Consider the following 19917-nt stretch of genomic DNA (forward strand, 5'->3'; position numbering starts at 1 on the left):
CGCAACTCTGCCGTCAGACCCACCGCCGCTCCCGTGCAGACTGACACTCTTGCCGGAGTGTCAGACCAGTTCTATCTTCAGTGAGCCGGGAAGCTGGTGTGATCATCACTCCACTCTCCCCTGCCGTGGGAGCCAGCGGTACGGAACAACACACTGCGCCCCCCTGCCATCGGGGCTGCTAGGGAGACGGACGAATCTAGTGTTCTCGCACCATCGGAGCACAAGAGGAGTGTAAGGCTGCGATTCACGATAAAGATCCATCAAGCCGCCAGAAGCAGTGGTAGGATACTCTAATTACACTTGTATTATACATTTGGACATTGATTCTATGTCACAAGCATAAACTGAACTCCCATTAATATCATTATATTCTATTTTTGCTCGTGAACCAACGGACCTTTTTCCATATATAATGGAACACTAGCACACAGGACACTATTAATTTTTTACTCTATGTCAATATATTTTTTAGTATTTTTTTGATATCCCACTAGGGCCCAGTGGGACTATCACCAGGCAATGCCAGTCTAATGTGTTAATCTGTTATTCATTTTTATATTTATAATTAAATTATTTTTAGGATCAACACGGTTATATTTTAATTTATTTCCACCCTATCGTTATGCACCATTTGGTGAGGCCCTAGAGGTATAAGCTATTTTTTGCAATTTATTGTTATTTTGGTTGCCGGTGGGGTCCGGCTATAGCTTAAAATTACCTCGGTCGTTCTGTTGTGAGCTGCACCTATTTTCAAGTAACTTACAAATCTGTTTAACTTTCTGGAGCCAGTTGATATATATATAAAAAAAAGTTTTTTCCTATATAACCCCTTTAACAATCTGAAATGTAGATGTTCATTCAACAAACGCCAGACATACACTTCATAGAACAACTGACTACTGACAACAAATAGAATACCTAGAAAATTTCGGCATCCACCAGCAGTAGAGCCCCTGACCCAGCTTCCTTGATGAACTGTCACTTCCCACTTGTGTTCTGTGTCATCATCTAAAGCATCGGGTGTTAGGTTACAAATTTCAACTTTATCAAAGTATTTCTTGAAGTCCTCAAATGTCATCCTATACCAATTCAAAATTTCAGATCATTAATATACATTACCAAAAAAGCACAACAACCTTATTATTCAGCTAGAGGAATTCACCATTTGTCACAGATGAATAACACTGCATTTTTGAGACACCTTTTATAGCAGAAAAAAAAATGTAAAAGTTTACATACACAGCATTTTTGCCATTTAGTAGGGCGTTTTTGTTTGTTTTTTAGCTTACCGTATTTTTCGCCCTATAGGACCCAATTTTAAAGGTGAAAAATCTAGAAGAAAAAAAAAAAAAAAAAAAAAAAAAAAAAAAAAAAAAGATTCTACACCCAACAGTGATCTTCAACCTGCGGACCTCCAGATGTTGCAAAACTACCGTTGGCTGTCCGGGCATGCTGGGAGTTGTAGTTTTGCAACATCTGGAGGTACGCAGGATGAAGATCACTGGTATAGCTCCAGACCCGTCACCGCTGCCCTGGATGTCGCTCCATCGCTGTTGCCGCGTCCCCGGGGTGTCCCCGACGCTCCGGACGTCTTCTTCCCTGGGATCCACGCTCTTCGTCACCGTCATCACGTCGCTACGCACGCTGCTCCTATTGGATGACGGGACGGCGTGCGCGACGACATGATGACATCGAAGGAGAGCGCCGGCCATGCAGGGGATCCCGGCCCAGAGCAGACACCGAGGAGGCAGGTAAGTTCCCTCCCGGTGTCCTGTAAGCTGTTCGGGACGCCGCGATTTCACCGCGACTGTCTCGAACAGCCCGACTAAGCAGCCGGGTTAGTGTCACTTTGGCTTCTGACGCGGCAGTCAGCTTTGATCGCCACGTCTTTAGGGTTAATACAGGGCATCACTGCGATCGGTGATGTCCTGTATTAGCCGCGAGTCCCGGCCGTTGATGGCCGCAGGGACCGACCCGATAGGTGTGTATTCGCCATATAAGACGCACCAACTTTTACCCCCCAGTTTTGGGGAAGAAAAAGTTTGTCTTATACGGCGAAAAATACGGTAACTTAAAATGTATCTGGATTTTAAGAGTGCAGTACAATATTATTACACACTACAGAAACTGTGCTTTATGGAATAAGAATGGGTTAAATTCTAGTGATGTCATAAATTGGGTGCATGTATGGCTTGGGCTCAGGAAGTGAGCTCACCATGACATACTTTATAGCCATGACTGCCACAACAGGTCTGCCATAAGCAAGCTGTACCACTAGAGAACCAAGTACAAAGATCAATGCAATACATATGTATTGCATTGATCTATAAAAGCAATCAAATAGACTTAAACTGAAAAAAAATTATGCAAAAAATGTTTTAACCTCAAAATCAAAAACAAGTAGTAAAAGAAAAGAGAAAGTCCCAAAAATGTCCAGGTCAACACCACACCTATAACTGACTGAATGAAGAATTTAAAGATAGAGAACTTGTATTAATAGGCTAATGGTGATCAGCTTGTGTAGCTCTATGTTTCTCCGTCATTACTCAGTAGGACAATGAAGGGGGTTCTCTACCACCCTCTTTAACCCCTTAAGGACCCGGGGTTTTTCCGTTTTTGCATTTTTGTTTTTCCTCCTTACCTTTACAAAATCATAACTCTCAATTTTGCACCTAAAAATCCATATGATGGCTTATTTTTTGTGTCACCAATTCTACTTTGTAATGACATCAGTCATTTTAACCAAAAATCTACGGCGAAATGGAAAAAAAATCATTGTGAGACAAAACTGAAAAAAAACCCGCCATTTTGTAACTTTTGGGGGCATCAATTTCTACACAGTACATTTTTCGGTAAAAATGACACCTTATCTTTATTCTGTAGGTCTATACGATAAAAATGATACCCTACTTATGTAGGTTTGATTTTGTCGTACTTCTGGAAAAAATCATAACTACATGCAGGAAAATGTATACGTTTATAATTGTCATCTTCTGACCCCTATAACTTTTTTTCTTTTTCTGCGTATTGGGCGGTATGAGGGCTCATTTTTTGCGCCGTGATCTTAAGTTTTTAGCAGTACTATTTTTGTATTGATCGGACTTTTTGATCGCTTTTTATTAATTTTTTCATAATACTTATGGGGAAGAAAAAGGGTCCGGTTTAAGTACAGATATTTTATGGCCCCCAACTTTCTTGTTTATTACTTGGCCGCGCAGTTGGTACGAGTCGTGAATTGGAGGAATTCTAGATATCTGGAGAAGATTGTAGTAGATAAGGAGAAAGAGAACATATATGAGGTGTTGGAATTAGATGATTATGAGGAGAGTGGTTCAAATAACACGATGCTACTGCACAAATATAGAAAAGTATGGGAAAGATTAAAGGAAGAATTACATATAGAAAATAGTTTTGGGTTCACACCCTTATGGGGTAACAACAAATTTAAAGAATTGGTGGATTGTGAGTCAACTTTTTGGGATAGTAAGGGTATAAAACGATTGGAACAAATATTTGATAAAGGACAACTTTTTTCATTTGAGCACATAAAAAGGGGGTATGACATTAGTGATAATGATTGGCTGTACTATTGGCAGGTTAGTCACGCAGTCCATAACACGATAGATAAGGAGGTATATGTAGCACAGAAACACAATTTGATAGAAGCACTAACCCAAATAGAACACTTTAAAAAAAAAAAGGAATATCAATTTTGTATAGGAAATTAAATAGGATTATTGGAGTAGGGGGACCGATAGAATTAAAGAAAAATGGTCTGGGATAGTGCGTACTGTGTCTGAAGATGAGTGGGACATTATGGCCCAAAATATAAGTAAGGTTTCTCGTAATATGGAACATAAAATTACACAATTTAAAGATACTACACAGGACCCACTATTCCGCGCTTTATTTATATAGGATAGGGGTGAAAATTACATCACAGTGTATTAAATGTGGTTTGGAAGAAGCGGCTTATTTACATAGCTTTTGGTCGTGTGAGAAGATATCTGTTTTCTGGGAATCTGTAATAAGAGAGGTATAAAGTAAAATCCCTGTGAATGTACCTCGTACGATAGAGTTTATACTGCTGGGAGCTATTGGTAATATGGGGAAATTTGAGTGCCTGCTACATCGGATTTTTTTCTTCGCTAGACTGACCATACTAAGAAATTGGATATCCCCTAAAGAACTGCAGATAGAGGAATGGAAGGAAGGGTTAAAAATCATGAAAGATAAGGAGTTTAGATGGATGAGGAGTAAGAAGGGTCAAAGAGAATGTAGAAAAAATTGGAATGTATGGTAGACTTAAACATAAATAATTATTTATAAAATTATTTTTTCCTCTTTCCTTTTCTCGGTGCCAGAAGGTGGGGTGGGGGTGGGGTGGTGGTTAATAATGATTAGGTATACTTCTCAGATGTAAAAAGGCTATATGGCCTTTTTGTCTTTTCTCTTTTCTTGACTGGTGACGTTGTTATATCTGAATTGTACAATGTATTTTTGTAAATGAAAAAAAATAAAAAAAATATTTTTTTCATAATATAAAAAGTGACCAGAAATATGCATTTTGGACTTTGGAATTTTTTTGCACGTATAAGCGGCAGTATGGGGCTAAATGGGGCTAAATGGGAAAAAGGGACAATTTACATTTTTATTGGGGGGGGGGGGATTTTCACATTTATTTATTTTTTTACACATTAATAGTCCCCATAGGAGACTATTTATAGCAATCATTTGATTGCTAATACGGTTTAGTGCTATGCATCAGTATTATCGGCGATCTTCTGCTCTGGTCTGTTCGATCTCAGACCAGAGCAGAAGACCCGAGGAAGACGGCGGAGGCAGGTGAGGGGACCTCCATCCGTCATTCTGCATGATCGAATCACTGCGGCTGCGCGGCGGGCGATCCGATCATCCAATGTAATAGCCGCGCTGCCGCAGATGCCGTGATCTGTATTGAACACGGCATCTGTGGGGTCAATGGCACACATCAGTGAGATCGCTGATGTGTGCCATTACCGGTGGGTCCCTGGCTGCTGATAGCATCCGGGACCTGCCGTGCATGACCGGACAGATGCTCGCGGTCATGTCCATAACGTAAATGTACGTCACGGTGCGGGAAGTCCCACCACATCATGACGCACATTTACGTCAATTGTCGTTAAAGGATTACTATAAACTGATCTTACTTTTACAGAATTTTCTCCTTTCTCTCTCCCTCCCATATATATTCATATATATATGTCTTTCTTTCTTTCTTAATCTCTTACTTTCTCTCCTTTTTTTCTGTATTAAAAGAAAGCTTTATTGAACATTAAGAGGTACAAAAAGCAAACAGTGGGATGGATGCACAGAAAAAAGGCATAGGGAAATATCAGCATATGCAGGTCAAAAGTACAGTAAATATTACAAACCAAAATGAGATCAGCTATCAAAGTGCAAGAGAGCATTGTGACAACAGCAGAAGGGGATTAAACGAGGCTCCTGGACAGGGCCAGGGGTAAAAAAAAGTTGTGTCACCCTATTTAAGGTCCAAGGGACCGGTACACTTTAGCCAATCTGCTTTCCATCGACAGGGCATACAGTGAGAAGAGGGTGCGAGTAAAGGACCTCTAAACAGTCAAATAGAAGAGCAAGCAAAAGAAAAGACACAAAACAGCAAACACTGGGAAAGAAATAGGGTCGGGGAAGGGATAGAGGCCAGATGGGGAGGGGAAAAAGGGAAGGGGAGGAAAAAGGTACATCTACCAACATGACCACACTCAGCTGAGAGAGAGGGCGCTACAGAAAAGGTGATTACGACTGCAGGGAAAGTGGAAGATATTCCTGTGTGTCGTGAGAAAGCCTTTACCTAGTCCTGTGGGGCAAAGTCACAGCCCAGCACCCCCGGTAAGCCGGAGACCCTGACTGGGTGCCTTGGAGGAGAAGGACATAAATGACGGACACCAAGTGCCCCGGGTGATTCGCGTCCAAGCAGAGGCTCTGAAAGGGAAGAGGATCTCTGTGTAGATCCAGAGCCTGTTTACTTTTTCTTTTGTTCAACAATTTTTTTTTTATTAAATCATTTTTCTTTAAAACAGATATTTGACATTAAAGAAAATATAAGTACATAAAATAATAAACCAAGGTCATTACATATTAACAAGACCAGGTTACAATATGGTATTCTGCATAGATCCAGCTGTCAAGATGTTGTAAAGTCCAAATTTTCTCAGGTTGGCTCTGTGAGTATCTGGGGAAGGCCCTGTGTCAAAGACATTAAGCATAGATAGAAGAGCCTGTTTCCAAGTATGGTAGAAATTAGTCAACTGTGTTTATTGCCAAGACTGGGCCAAAGTAGGGGTTGAGTAGGGGTAGTAGCTACATAGTTACATAGTTTAGAAGGTTGAAAAAAGACCAGAGTCTGTCAAGTTCAACCTATATCCCCAATGAGTCCCTGCTGAGTTGATCCAGAGGAAGGAAAAGAACCCTCCTACTAGAGGTAAAAATTCCTTCCCAACTCCAAATATGGCAGAATAAATCCCTTTTGTACTCTCTTATTGATTTCCCCATGACCACCTCCTCCGGTAGAAAGTTCCACAGTCTCACTGCTCTTAAGGTAAAGAACCCCCGTCTGTGCTGGTGTAGAAACCTTCTTTCCACTAAACGTAGGGGATGCCCCCTTGTTATAGATACAGTTTAGGGCATAAATAGGTCATGGGAGAGATCTCTGTACTGCCCCCTAATATATTTATACATAGTTATTAGGTCGCCCCTAAGCCTTCTTTTTTCTAAACTAAAAAACCCTAATTCTGATAATCTTTCTGGGTACTGTAGTACTCTCATTCCCCTTATTAATCTGATTGCTTGTCTTTGAACCCTCTCCAGCTCCACTATATATTTCTTGCACACTGGTGCACAGTACTGTACACAGTATTCCATGCGTCGTCTGACTACTAGACTACAGTCTACAGAGGTAGAATTATTTCCTTGTTGTGGGCATCTATTATGCTTTTGATGCACCCAATGATTTTATTTGCCTTGGCAGCAGCTGCTCGACACTGGTCGCTACAGCTAAATTTACTGTTTACTAATACTTCTTAGTCCTTTTCCATGTCAGTCATCCCAAGTGTTCTCATATTTAATACATAAACCCAGCCTGGATTTTTCCTCCCTATGTGTATAACCTTACATTTATCAGTGTTGAACCTCATCTGCCACTTCCCAGCCCAAACCTGCAACCTATCCAGGTCTATTTGTAACAGTGAAATGTCCTCTATAGTATTAACCACTGTACATAGTTTAGTATCATCTGCAAAGATTGCTATTTTACTATAGAATCTCTCAACAACATCATTAATAAGAACCATTAATAACCACCCTCTGATTTCTATTACTAAGCCAGTTACTTACCAACTTGCACAAATTTTCCCCCAACCCGAGCACTCTCATTTTATGTACCAATCTTTTATGTGGCACCGTATCAAATACTTTGGAAAAATCCAGATATACGACATCCAACGATTCCCCCTGGTCCAGTCTGGAGCTCACCTCCTAATAAAAGCTGATCAGGTTAGTTTGACAGGACCGATCCCTCATAAACCCATGCTGATATGGGGTCATACATTTTTATCAAGATACTCCAAAATAGCATCTGTTAGACAGCCCTCAAACAATTTACATACAATGGAGGTTAAACTAAGCAGGCCTATAATTAACTTTTTTGACCTGTTTTTAAATATTGGCACCAAATTTGCTATGTGCCAGTCCTGAGGAACCGTCCCTGTCACAATAGAGTCCTTGAATATTAGAAATAGGGATCTCTCTATTACATTACATTACTTAAAGGGGTTCTCCAGTGCTTAGACATCTTATCCCCTATCCAAAGGATAGGGGATAAGATGCCTGATCGCGGGAGTCCCGCCGCTGGGGACCCCCGGGATCTTACACATGGCTACCCGTTTGTAATCAGTCCCCGGAGCGTGGACGTCATGCGCCGCACCATGCAGCGCATAGCAACGACGCAGGGGACGCACACCGGAGGCCTGAAGCAGCGCGGACCCGACCCCGGCAACAGGTAATTATGCCACCGGGGATGGGGGGAGGCAACGGGGCAGCGGCGCCGGCAATGGGTGCCGCTGCCCCTTCTCTCCCCCTGGCTGTCGGCGCCGCTTCTCTCCCCCTGGCTATTGGTGCCGGCAATGGGGCGCCAGCACAGATAGTCAGGGGGACAGAACGGGCAGCGGCGCCGATAGCCAGGGGGAGAGAAGGGCCGGCAGCAGGGCTCTAGACCCCAGGAAATGCAGGGGGAGAGAAGCAGCAGCAACGGCCTCTCTCCCCCTGCCTTTCCTGGGGGTGTATCAGCGTATAACACGCACAGACTTTAGGCTAAAAATTTTAGCCTAAAAAGTGCGTGTTATACGCCGATAAATACGGTACTTCTTACAGTGACAATTAAAAATATTTTTAATAGTCTCCCATTTAGTGTCAGTATTCTTGTTTTTGAGGCCAATTTATATTGTTAAGGCCCTCTATGAGTTGATCAAACTTGCCCTCCTAAATTTCATTGTTTTTGTGGCCCCTCGAGAGGTTCCCTTATTGATGAACAAGTTGTAATATATTATATTATGGTCACTATTTCCTAGGTATTTCTTCTGCCTGCACATTAGTTACTCGGTCAGGTCTGTTGGTTAATATTAAGTCCAGTAGGGCGCCCTATCTGGTCGGGCCCTGCACCATTTGGGACAGATAATTATCTTTTCTTATAGTCAGAAACCGGTTTCCTTTATGAGATTCACAGGTCTCTGTCTCCCAGTTTATATCAGGATAAGTGCAATCTTGCATCAAATCCACCCCAGAACTTGCACTGTATGTTTGGACCTGAGGAAGGCACTCTGTGTGCCGAAACGCGTCGTCCATTTTGTCAAATAAAATATTGTCCTGTGCTAGCTCGAGTCTTCCCATCTGTAACCACATTTTGCGCAGCACCTCTATAGACCATTTTTCTAAATTTTTCACGTGTTGCTCAAATTGGCCCTTGCGCAAGGGTCCAGTCCAAGTCAGAGTGCGGCAGTCATTACCTACCACAACCATACTTCCACCAGTCCACTGCAAGTATTGATCCCGGGAAACCTGAGACTATGGCTTGCCATCCGATCTGATGAGTGTGGTGGAGGGTCACAATAAGCCGGTATACGCAAACGAAGGGAGCGCCCCCTGTCATCTTTTTCCCTCTTTCCTTCGACTTCATTATTATCACCTCATTTTTATTTGCTGCCTTGTATGCCTCTTAATTGAATTGAGTAATTGATCTTTAATTGAGTAATTGATCTTCTGCCTCTTCCATTATATTTGGGGGCACATAGCATTTTTAGAGGCCTTTTCAAAATTAAAGAAGCAATCTGATTGGTTGCTATGGGCAACTCAGCAACTTTTCCTCAGGACAGGTTTTGATAAACCTCCCCCATAGTCTAACCTGGTAAATACCTTACAGGCATGAGAATAAAAGGTATAGTCACGTATATATTGCTGTTCCCCTTGGCTTCCTTTAGTTTGTCCTATGTATATTATGGCCCAGTGTGGTGTGCGTTCCACGCCAGAGCCATCTCCCCAGACCGTTCCGGAAGTGATGCAATTGCTACTTCTGATAGTTATTTCTAGTTGATTTTTTGTTTCCAGTGTTTTTCTCCCATCTATTTGCCTGTCTTCCCTTACCTTCAAAAAAACTACCTACAAGGGAAATGTTTTGGATCATCAAGTTCAAGTTCTGAATTATAGATAAGACATTATGCATTTTTACTAGGTTTAAATTAAGTCAACGTAAGAGTGTTTGTTGTCTAAACAGGCCTCCTTTTTATATTTCATTATGTTATTTACCCTTTTTGTTTTAGTTATTAAAGAGTACCTGTCATCAAACCATATTTTCTAAACTAACTCCGATTATATTCACTAACTACTCCTAACAACTCACATGCCCTTAAAAAAATGTTCAGAGCTTTAAAAAGCTGTGTATCATACCTTTCCCTTGCTCACATTGTGTATGCTCCTGGTAGGAGAAAGTGGGTGTTCCCCCAACAAGGGCGACATCACCGAAGCCTGCAAGAGCTGTGCCCCGCCATGCCCCTAACACACTTCCTGAGTCTGAACTTCTGTAAGTCCAGGTGGAGATCAAATTAACTGTTTGGGAACAGAACAGAGCCACCTACTGGCCATTTTTTCAATAACATTAAAAGGGGTACTCCGGTGCTTACACATCTTATCCCCTATCCAAAGGATAGGGGATAAGATGCCTGATCGCGGGAGTCCCGCAGCTGGGGATGCCCGGGATCATGCACGGAGCACCCCGTTTGTAATCAGTCCCCGGAGCGTGTTCACGCCTCCGCCCCCATGTGACATCACGCTCCGCCCCTCAATGCAAACTCACGGGAGGGGGCATGCGGTCGACCGTAATCAGTCCCGGGGACTGATTACAAACGGGGTGCCCCGTGCATGATCCCGGGCGTGCCCAGCTGCGGGACTCCCGCGATTAGGCATCTTCTCCCCTATCCTTTGGATAGGGGATAAGATGTGTAAGCACCGGAGTACCCCTTTAAAAACATATACAGTAAAGGTTGAGAATTTTAACAGTAAGTAAATAGCAAAGTGTCTGATAATTACAGAAGGAACAATATATTAAATGTTTAGTTTGGCGAGAGGTACTCTTTAAATATTTATTATACAGACATGAATGATGTACTGATCTGATTGTATTCTGTTTCATGTGTGTATAATGTTTTCTACTTATTATACATTCTATATGTATCTGTATTTAATTTTCTGCCTAGTGTGAACTATGATCAATGAATTTTGAAAAGACTTAGCCCTAAACAACAGTAGGAAAGTGCAATCACAAAAGGACAAGATGCCTCATCACAAAAGGGTAAGTTATTCAAAGTATTCACAACACAGTGTATTCATGATACATACTAACAGAACGACCTGATTTTCTTAGATTCCTCAAAATTCTTATTAATCATTTAGTAGAAACCCATAAACATGTTAACTAAAACATTGTAAGTAAACAAAAAAAACAAAAAACAGGGGTCTGGCCTGCATGCCGAGCTAGCCGGACATGTGACGCTGAGCTCCGGCTGCCTGGAGGAATTAATCCTGTGTAACTTACCCTGCCGGGCTCCCGCTTTCCTGCCTCAGGTGGTCCAAGTCCCCTGAAGTCTCCAGTGATGCTCCGGTCCTCCTAGTGTCCTTTTCCATGCAGGCGCAAGGTCTGTGGCAGCTCCTGCTCTCGGCAGCTGGGACTCCTTGCTGTTGGGCTGCGGTAGTAAAGCAGAGGGGCTGTTGCTGGCACTCCAGGCTGCCTGGCTGATCGGTGGGGCCTGCTGTGGTCTTCTTGGAGGCTGATGCTAAAAGGGATTGGATCAGAATCTCTACCATTGCAGGCCTTTGTGGGTGTGACCTTCATCCTTCCGTGGCTGCCATGGTGACTACTGTGCCAGAGGGTTTGGAGTTGTGCATCTCTGCTGTGGTGCTGCTGGTGGGGGTCAGAAGCTCAGTCTGCTGGCTGCTGCAGGAGTATCCTTCTCAGACATATCTCCTGAACTGTGAGTACTTGGATCTGGCAGTGCTGTGTCTCTTTGTAGGGCTTCGGAGCTGAGGTATCCGAGTGGGTCTGCTGGGACTTGTGGTGCCTTCATTCAGTGTGCCTGTCTGTTGTGCCATATACAAGGATGCTTTGCTGTAAAGTGCTGGGTTCTGCCATACCCTCCTCCTCATACAGTCTCTTGCCTGATCTCTCTGCCTACTCTGCATTGGTTGTCTTGGTCTGTAGATATGGGAGGTCCTCGCAACAAGTCTAAAAAGTCTAAGATGGTGGTGTAAGCTACTTGGCAGTCTACTGATGATGACAACTCCTTAGATGATGGGCGCTCGGAGGCCTGTGGCCAGACACCACTTTCCTCTAAAGTAGCAGCCAGCGCTGCTAAAGCACTCTAAATTCTCTAGACCCCCTGAATGGCCTGGGCAAGATTCTCCTGAACTTTCTTTGTCTTTATTTGATTCTTATTGAGTCCGGTGCACTGCATTCTCCTGAATGGTCACAGAATTCTTCCCCTACTATTGACCAGAAGCTAGAGGCGGTGTTGGTGGCTATTACCACCTGTCAGACCATGATGATCACCAAATTTGATGAGCTGCGGCAGGATTTTGTCATCTTTCGTCATTAGACGCAAAAGATCCGTGAGCGCACGACAGAGGTTGAGCGTAGAGTCTCCACAGTGGAGGACGATTTGCAGCCTATTCCTCAGCAGATTGTTACCCTGCAGAGCCAGGACAAGGTCATTGCTAAAAGAGCTGATGATCTTGAAAATAGTCTATGGCACAACAACATCTGGTGGGCCTTCCGGAAAAAGCAGAAGATGCTGATGCAGTGGTGTTTCTGGAATCCTCGCTTAAAGAGACCCTGCCTGTGGATATCTTCTCTCCCTACTTCAAGGTAGAAAGGGCTCCTATTCCTGGTGAGCCGCCCAGGCTCATCCTTGTCATGATTCTTCATTTCCAAGATAGAGACGCTATCCTGAGGGTTGTATGGCTGCAATGTGACGTCCTTTTGGGGGACAACAGGGTGTCCTTTTATCCCGACTTTTTGGTTAAAAGCAGCAGATCCAGTTTAAGGAGGTTTGGGCCATGCTCTGCTCCAAAGGACCTAAGAGTGGTGGATGGTGCTTCTACAACATTTTTTCACCTCTCCTGCTGAGGCCTTGCAGTGGATTGAGGCTGCCCCTTCTGCTGCGCCCTGAGACTGATTTCCATGGACTCTGGCTGCCACTGCCTCACCGGAGGTAGGCTTGTCTGGATTGTGGCCCTTAGGTCCGTGATCCTGCTAGGGGCCTTCCGAGGTGGGTGGCTAGTTAGTGGGCCCGGCCCTAGTTTCCGTTCCTCCATGGGCTGAGAGGTGGCGGTTGGACTGATCTTAAGTTTAGCATCTTTCTATTCCCCCGGAGTGGTTAATGTTTAGGGTCCAGGTCTAAACTGTTCCTTTAGTGTTAGGGAGCTATTGGGAATGTTTTACTGTTGCATTTGTTTTGTTTTTAGTTCGTGCCCAGTATGCGTGTGTTGGATGTTTGTGGTATGACTGTCTCCGGTGCTCTCTCCTCCTTTATTTGTGAGTGCTCTCTGGTCTCCCCTGCAGGGTGTTACTATCGTTGTACACTATGGGGTCTATTAAAGTAGTGAGCGGGAACGTCAATGGCCTGAATTCCACGTTCAAAGAGGCCCTCTGATTTGACTTCATTAAACGCCACTCCTCACACTTAATCTGTTTACAAGAGACCCATTTCTCTGGGCAGAGGGTATTAGCCCTTAAGCAGGCATGGATAGCGCATGGATATCATGCCTCTTACTCTAATTTTGCAGGGGGGCCTCGATTTTAATCTTCAAATCCCTTACTATTGTGATCTCTCAAGCTGTCTGATCATTTTGGGCGGTTTGTGATTCTGCACTGTATGGTTAAGTCTCTGTGTTTTAAACTGGTATCGGTTTATGTTCCACCCCTGTTTCAGGTTTCTCTTCTTGATAGGAGGGAAAGACAGCATCTTATCCATTATCATGACCCTGTGCTTTCCCTCCTGACCCTGACATCTGGAGGTGGAAATACCTGACTGAGTCCGTTTTCTCCTCCTATTCTGTGGCTCACAAATCTTTTCCCTGGATTGACCTGGCCTTAATGTTGGTTGATCTTCTTCCAGGCGATAAGAGACATCACATACACCAGTATCATTCTGCCATGGTTCTAATGCTAAATTTGAGTCTATGTCCCACTTCTCGGCTCTGGCGCATGCACCCTGGCTGTTGCTATCGGATGCAGTGTCTGACGCTCTGGGGGTGTTCCATAATGATTACATAACGTGGCTCAGCCTGATGCTTTGGTCCAGTGGGATGCCCAAAAGGCAACGGTGAGGGGGACTTGTATGGTGGGTGTTGCTGGTCAGCGAGCGATTCATTTGGTTAAGGAGAAGGCTTTGCCGTTCGCGGTGCAGGCGTTGGAGGCGGCTTTTGTCAGGGATCCCTCTGTGGATAATGAGCAGGCTTGTGCCAAGGCTCTCTAGTTGCACTCTGTCCTTCTGAATAATTAACAAAGATACAACATAGTGAGGCCTCTTTGAGTTTGGGGACAAAAACCGGAAGCTTATAGCTTACATGGCAAGGCCGAGCCGTCCTGTGGCATCAATTCCCTGTATACTTGATGAGAATGGGTCTTTGGTGATGAATCCTCCATCTCTTAACGTATTTCTGAACTTTTATTGTTCCTCATACTCCTCTCGGTCTCCCCCTTGCCAAGATGAGCTCTTGACTTTCCTGGGTGGTCTGTCCCTTCCTAGCCTTAGTCCAGTGCAAGCTGCTGCTCTAGATGCTCCCTTTACAGCTGAGGAGGTGGCACAGGCGAATCAGGCTATCTTCCCCAGGAAGACTCCTGGATTAGATGTAGGGAGACTGGTACAGGATGAATGAGGAGAGGCTAGTCCCCCTTTTGTTGAAGGTATTTATGGCTGCCACTATGTGGGCTCTTTTCCGGACTATGAGAGAAGCACTGATTGTTGTTCTTCTCAAGCCGGTAAGGACCCGAAGCTCCCCAATTCCTATAGACCCATTTTTTTTTACTTAAAGGGGTATTCCAGGAAAAAACTTTTTTATATATATCAACTGGCTCCAGAAAGTTAAACAGATTTGTAAATTACTTCTATTAAAAAATCGTAATCCTTTCAGTACTTATGAGCTTCTGAAGTTAAGGTTGTTCTTTTCTGTCTAAATCCTCTCTGATGACACCTCTCTCAGGAAACACCCAGTTTAGAAGAGGTTTGCTATGTGGATTTGCTTCTAAACTGGGCGTTTCCCGAGACAGGTGTCATCAGAGTGGATTTAGACAGAAAATAACAACCTTAACTTCAGAAGCTCATAAATACTGAAAGGATTAAGATTTTTTAATAGAAGTAATTTACAAATCTGTTTAACTTTCTGGAGCCAGTTGATATATATATAAAAAAAAAAAAGGGTTTTCCTGGAATACCCCTTTAATGTTAATGAAAATTTTAAACTACCCGCCTTAATAGTGTTATTACCTCTATCATTCATCCTGACCAGACTGGGTTTGTGCCGGGCAGAGCCACTGATATTAATGTCAAGTGACTTCAGTTGAATATTGTGGCAGCTGGGGAGGGTCTCTCCTCTGGGTTTTTGGTGAGCCTAGATGTCTATACAGCATTTGATTTGGTGCAACAGTATTATCTGTGGGGAGTTTTGGATGCCTTGGACTTCGGCCAGAGGTTATGATTGTGATTATGAAAGTCCTTGGGTGTGTATCAGCCTGAACCTAGACATTTCGGACCCCTTTCCCTTGGGTAGGGGGACGTGACAGGGACGTTAGCTGTCTCCTCTCCTTTTCGTGCTTGCAGTTGAGTTCTTGGCAGCGGCGATCCGTGCAGCCCCTAACATACATGGTATTCATAGAGGGTCTATTGTGGAGAAGTTCTCTCTTTATGCGGATGATACCCTGGTTTACTTAATGGAAGTGGAGGGTTCTCTTAACTCTTTAATTGACCTCCTTGACCGGTTTAGTTCTCTTTCGGGCCTGTGGGTCAACTGGGCCAAATCCGCCTTGATGCCTCTTAATGGAGTGGCGACTGTCCCCATTTCTCTCCCAGCTGGGCTACAGGTGGTGCACCAATTTAGATATTTAGGGGTGGAGGTCACGGCCTCCTTGTTGGAGTTTCTTCCCTTTAATCTTGAGCCACTTCTGGTTAGCACTAGGGAAAGGCTAAGCTCTTGGACTTCTCTCCCTCTTGTGGGCAGGGTAAATATCTTTAACCCCTTAAGGACGCAGGGTTTTTCAGTTTTTGCACTTTTATTTTTTCCTCCTTATCTTTTAAAAATCATAACACTCATTTTTCCACCTAAAAATCCATATTATGGCTTATTTTTTGCGTCACCAATTCTCCTTTGCAGGGACATTAGTCATTTTACCCAAACATTCACGGCAAAACGGAAAAAAAATCATTGTGCTACAAAATGGAAGAAAAAACTAAATTTTGTAACTTTTGGGGACTTCAGTTTCTACGCAGTGCATATTTCGGTAAAAATGACACCTTATTATTCTGTAGGTCCATACGGTTAAAATTATACCCTTCTCTGTCATTACTCAGTAGGACAACGAAGGGGGTTCTCTACCACTCTCTTTAACCCCTTAAGGACCCGGGGGTTTTCCGTTTTTGCATTTTTTCTCCTCCTTACCTTTAACCCCTTAAGAACGCAGGACGTACTCCAACGGCCCCTTTTCTGAGTCCTTAAGGACGTTTGAGTACGTCCTGTCAAATGCCCCCCAAAAACCATTTGTCGCTCCTTCCCTTCTGAGCCCTCTACTGCGCCCGCCGAACACTTTACATAGACATATGAGGTATGTCCTTACTCGAGAAAAATTGGGTTTCAAATACAAGTAAAAATTTTCTCCTTTTTACCCCTTGCAAAAATTCAACAATTGGGTCTACAAGAACATGCGAGTGTAAAAAATGAAGATTATGAATTTTCTCCTTCACTTTGCTGCTCTTCCTGTGAAACACCTAAAGGGTTAAAACGCTGACTGAATGTCATTTTGAATACTTTGGGGGTGCAGTTTTTATAATGGGGTCATTTGTGGGGTATTTCTAATATGGAGATCCTTCAAATCCACTTCAAAACTGAACTGGTCACTGAAAAATAGCGAGTTTGAAAATTTTGTGAAAAATTAAAAAATTGCTGCTGAACTTTGAAGCCCTCTGGTGTCTTCCAAAAGTAAAAACTCATAAATGTTATGAAGCAAACATAGTAGACATATTGTATATGTGAATCAAAAAAAAATATTTTGAATATCCATTTTCTTTAAAAGCAGAGAGCTTCAAAGTTAAAAAAATGCAAAATTTTAATTTTTTTCATCAAATTTGGGGATTTTTCACCAAGAAAGGATGCAAGTTACCACTAAAATTTACCACTATGTTAAGGTTGAATATGTCACGAAAAAACTCTCAGAATCAGAATGATAACTAAAAGAATCCCAGAGTTATTAATGTTTAAAATGGCAGTGGTCAGAATTGCAAAAAATGGCCAAGTCCTTAAGATGAAAAAGGGCTAAGTCCTTAAGCGGTTAAAAAAATCATAACTCTTTCAATTTTGCACCTAAAAATCCACATGATGGCTTATTTTTTGTGTCACCAATTCTACTTTGTAATGACATCAGTCATTTTATCCAAAAATCTACGGCAAAATGGAAAAAAAAATCATTGTGAGACAAAATTGAAAAAAAACAAAACACCATTTTGTAATTTTGGGGGGCATCCATTTCTACGCAGTACATTTTTTGGTAAAAATGACACATTATCTTTATTCTGTAGGTCCATACGATTAAAATGATACCCTACTTATGTAGGTTTGATTTTGTCGTACTTCTGGAAAAAATCATAACTACATGCAGGAAAATGTATACGTTTAACCTGTTGGGGACGAAGGGCGTATGCATACGCCCTTGCGACCTGGTACTTAAGGACGAAGGGCATATCCATACGCCCGTGGGAATTTCGGTCCCCGCCGCGTGCCGGGCGGGGACCGGACCGGGGTGACTGCTGATACCTATCAGCAGGCACCCCCTGCAAATGCCCAGTGGGGTCATTAGACCCCCCCCCCCCCCCATGTCGGCAATCGGCGCAAATCGCAAGTGAATTCACACTTGCGATTTGCGCCGATTCCGGGTCATTACGGGTCTATGGTGACCCGGAATATAAGGGGGATCGCGGTTGTCTAAGACACCCACGATCAGGCCCAGACTGGCCTACCGGGATCTATCATGGTGGGCCGCTGGGCCTGGATTAACGTAGGGGCTCCAGGCCCCTACATAAAAATAGAACCAGCGGGCTGCACAGGCGGCCGCATAGGCCGCCTGCAGGCCCGGCTCTATAACTAGGCGGACCAAGCGCCCATTTAGGAGCGGCCAGGTCCGCAGTCCGGAGGGGGCTGAAAATTTGCTGCCCGCTCCGGTCTGTGTCCGCCCGCTCTGTCTGCCACCCTGTCCAGCCCTGGGAGCGCAGGGGAGTCACGTGCGGCGTCATTCCCCCCTGCGTCTTCACGCTGTAAAGCTGGGAGCCCGGAACTGCTGCCGAGCACGGGATGGATCTGCGTGTGATTAAGGTAAGACTGAGGAGAGGGGGGTGTTGTATATGTATTATTGATGGGTGGGGGGAGGGGCGGCATTTTATTTTATAGGGCACAGTATCTGGCAGTATTATAATGATTATTGTCATCATACAGAGGATGAGGATCTGCTGACATAGTGAGGAGACAATGAAGTTTGGGCCTCAGACTCTGCAGAGAAGATGGAGCTGGAAGAAGACCTGGCGTCTGGACCAGAGGAAAAGGAACGACAACAGAGAAGACGTCACTCAGGTCAGTGATATCATTGTGTATTCTCCTGACTGTCCCATCACTGCTTTAATTTGTAAGTTTTGCAGTGATGATGGGGACACTGTACTCCAATCTGTGGCCTTCAGCTGTTACAAAACTGCATACCATAATGCCTGAGGCTCCAGACATGATGGGAGTTGTAGCTTTGCAACAGCTGGAGAGCAACTTGAAGCAAGGTGATTGATGGAGGTCCCAGCATTCAGACCCCACCAAAAAAAACAAAAAAAAAAATGGACTGCTTATTCTTAAATGTCAGTGTATCTTTGGTCCCAGTCCAAACCCCCTTAAAAAAAAGTCGAAAATTTAAGCCAGGTCAGACCTGGCTTACAAGACGTGCTGTAGCATTTAAAAAAAAAAGGTGCACAAAAAGTCCAAAACTGCCACTTTTTGAACAACTTTTTGTGAAGCTCTGCTCCCCGGCCATCTGCCCGCATCTACCTCCCACTGGCTAGCTGGTAGAACTACAACTCCTAGCATGTCCTCACTGTAAGAGCATGCTGGGAGTTTAGTCTTCCAACAGCTAGCTGGCAGGTGGGAGATGCTGCCGGGGGGTGGGGGGGTACGGTTTTGTTTTTCTACTTGAGGATTGGGGGGTGGGCTGTCCTCCGTGTACAGAGCCCCACTTGTCCTCAGTGTACAGAGCCCCGCTTGTCCTCAGTGTACAGAGCCCCGCTTGTCCTCAGTGTACAGAGCCCCGCTTGTCCTCAGTGTACAGAGCCCCGCTTGTCCTCAGTGTACAGAGCCCCGCTTGTCCTCAGTGTACAGAGCCCCGCTTGTCCTCAGTGTACAGAGCCCCGCTTGTCCTCAGTGTACAGAGCCCCGCTTGTTTGGGGGGGAACTATACTGCACCTAATGTGGGGGGAACGATACTGCACCTAATGTGGGGGGAACTAATATGCTTTAAAATGCATTATTTTACCTTTTATGAACAAGAAAATGACGACGTGCTGGTATAATGACGCAACACTATGGGGCTGGTATGTAATTTTTTCCAGGGCTTGTTATCACACCCAGTGCGGCCCTGCCCACGATCCCCCTTGAAGCGATAGGAGTGAGGTGACAGGGGTGCCACCCCTCCTATCCCTGCTATTGGTGGTCTAGACGCGACCACCAACAGCAGATCGGGGGCCGAGGGGGTTATCACTGACTGTCCAGGCATGCTGGGAGTTTAGCAACAGCTGGAGCACCCTGTTTGGGAATCACTGGTGTAGAATACCCCTATGTCCACCCCTATGCAATCCCTAATGTAGTCCTCAAATGTGCATGGCGCTTTCTCACTTCAGAGCCCTGTCGTATTTCAAGGAAACAGTTAAAGGAGTACTCCGGCGCGCACTTTTTTCCTTTTATCCCGTTCGGGCTGCAAAATAAAAAGAAAACACACTGTCTCTTACCTGCCAACGAGCCCCCGGAGCTCCGCTACAGGTGTTCGGTCCCCAGGCTGTATTCTTCTTACTTCCTGTTAGC

At 44.2% G+C, this 19917-nt stretch overlaps 1 protein-coding gene across 1 annotated transcript in view; it reads right to left on the reverse strand.

The window, feature by feature from the left end:
* CAPN9 (calpain 9) overlaps positions 1-19917 on the reverse strand; it is a gene marked incomplete at its 5' end in the record, with an annotated part of 376282 nt that overhangs the window by 165464 nt on the left and 190901 nt on the right. The window contains one exon of the mRNA XM_056566855.1: positions 919-1079. Within this exon, the coding sequence (XP_056422830.1) occupies positions 919-1079 (161 nt within the window). The remainder of the gene's footprint in view (positions 1-918; positions 1080-19917) is intronic.

The sequence above is a fragment of the Hyla sarda genome, chromosome 3, assembly GCF_029499605.1.
Source record: "Hyla sarda isolate aHylSar1 chromosome 3, aHylSar1.hap1, whole genome shotgun sequence".
NCBI classification, from domain to species: domain Eukaryota; kingdom Metazoa; phylum Chordata; class Amphibia; order Anura; family Hylidae; genus Hyla; species Hyla sarda.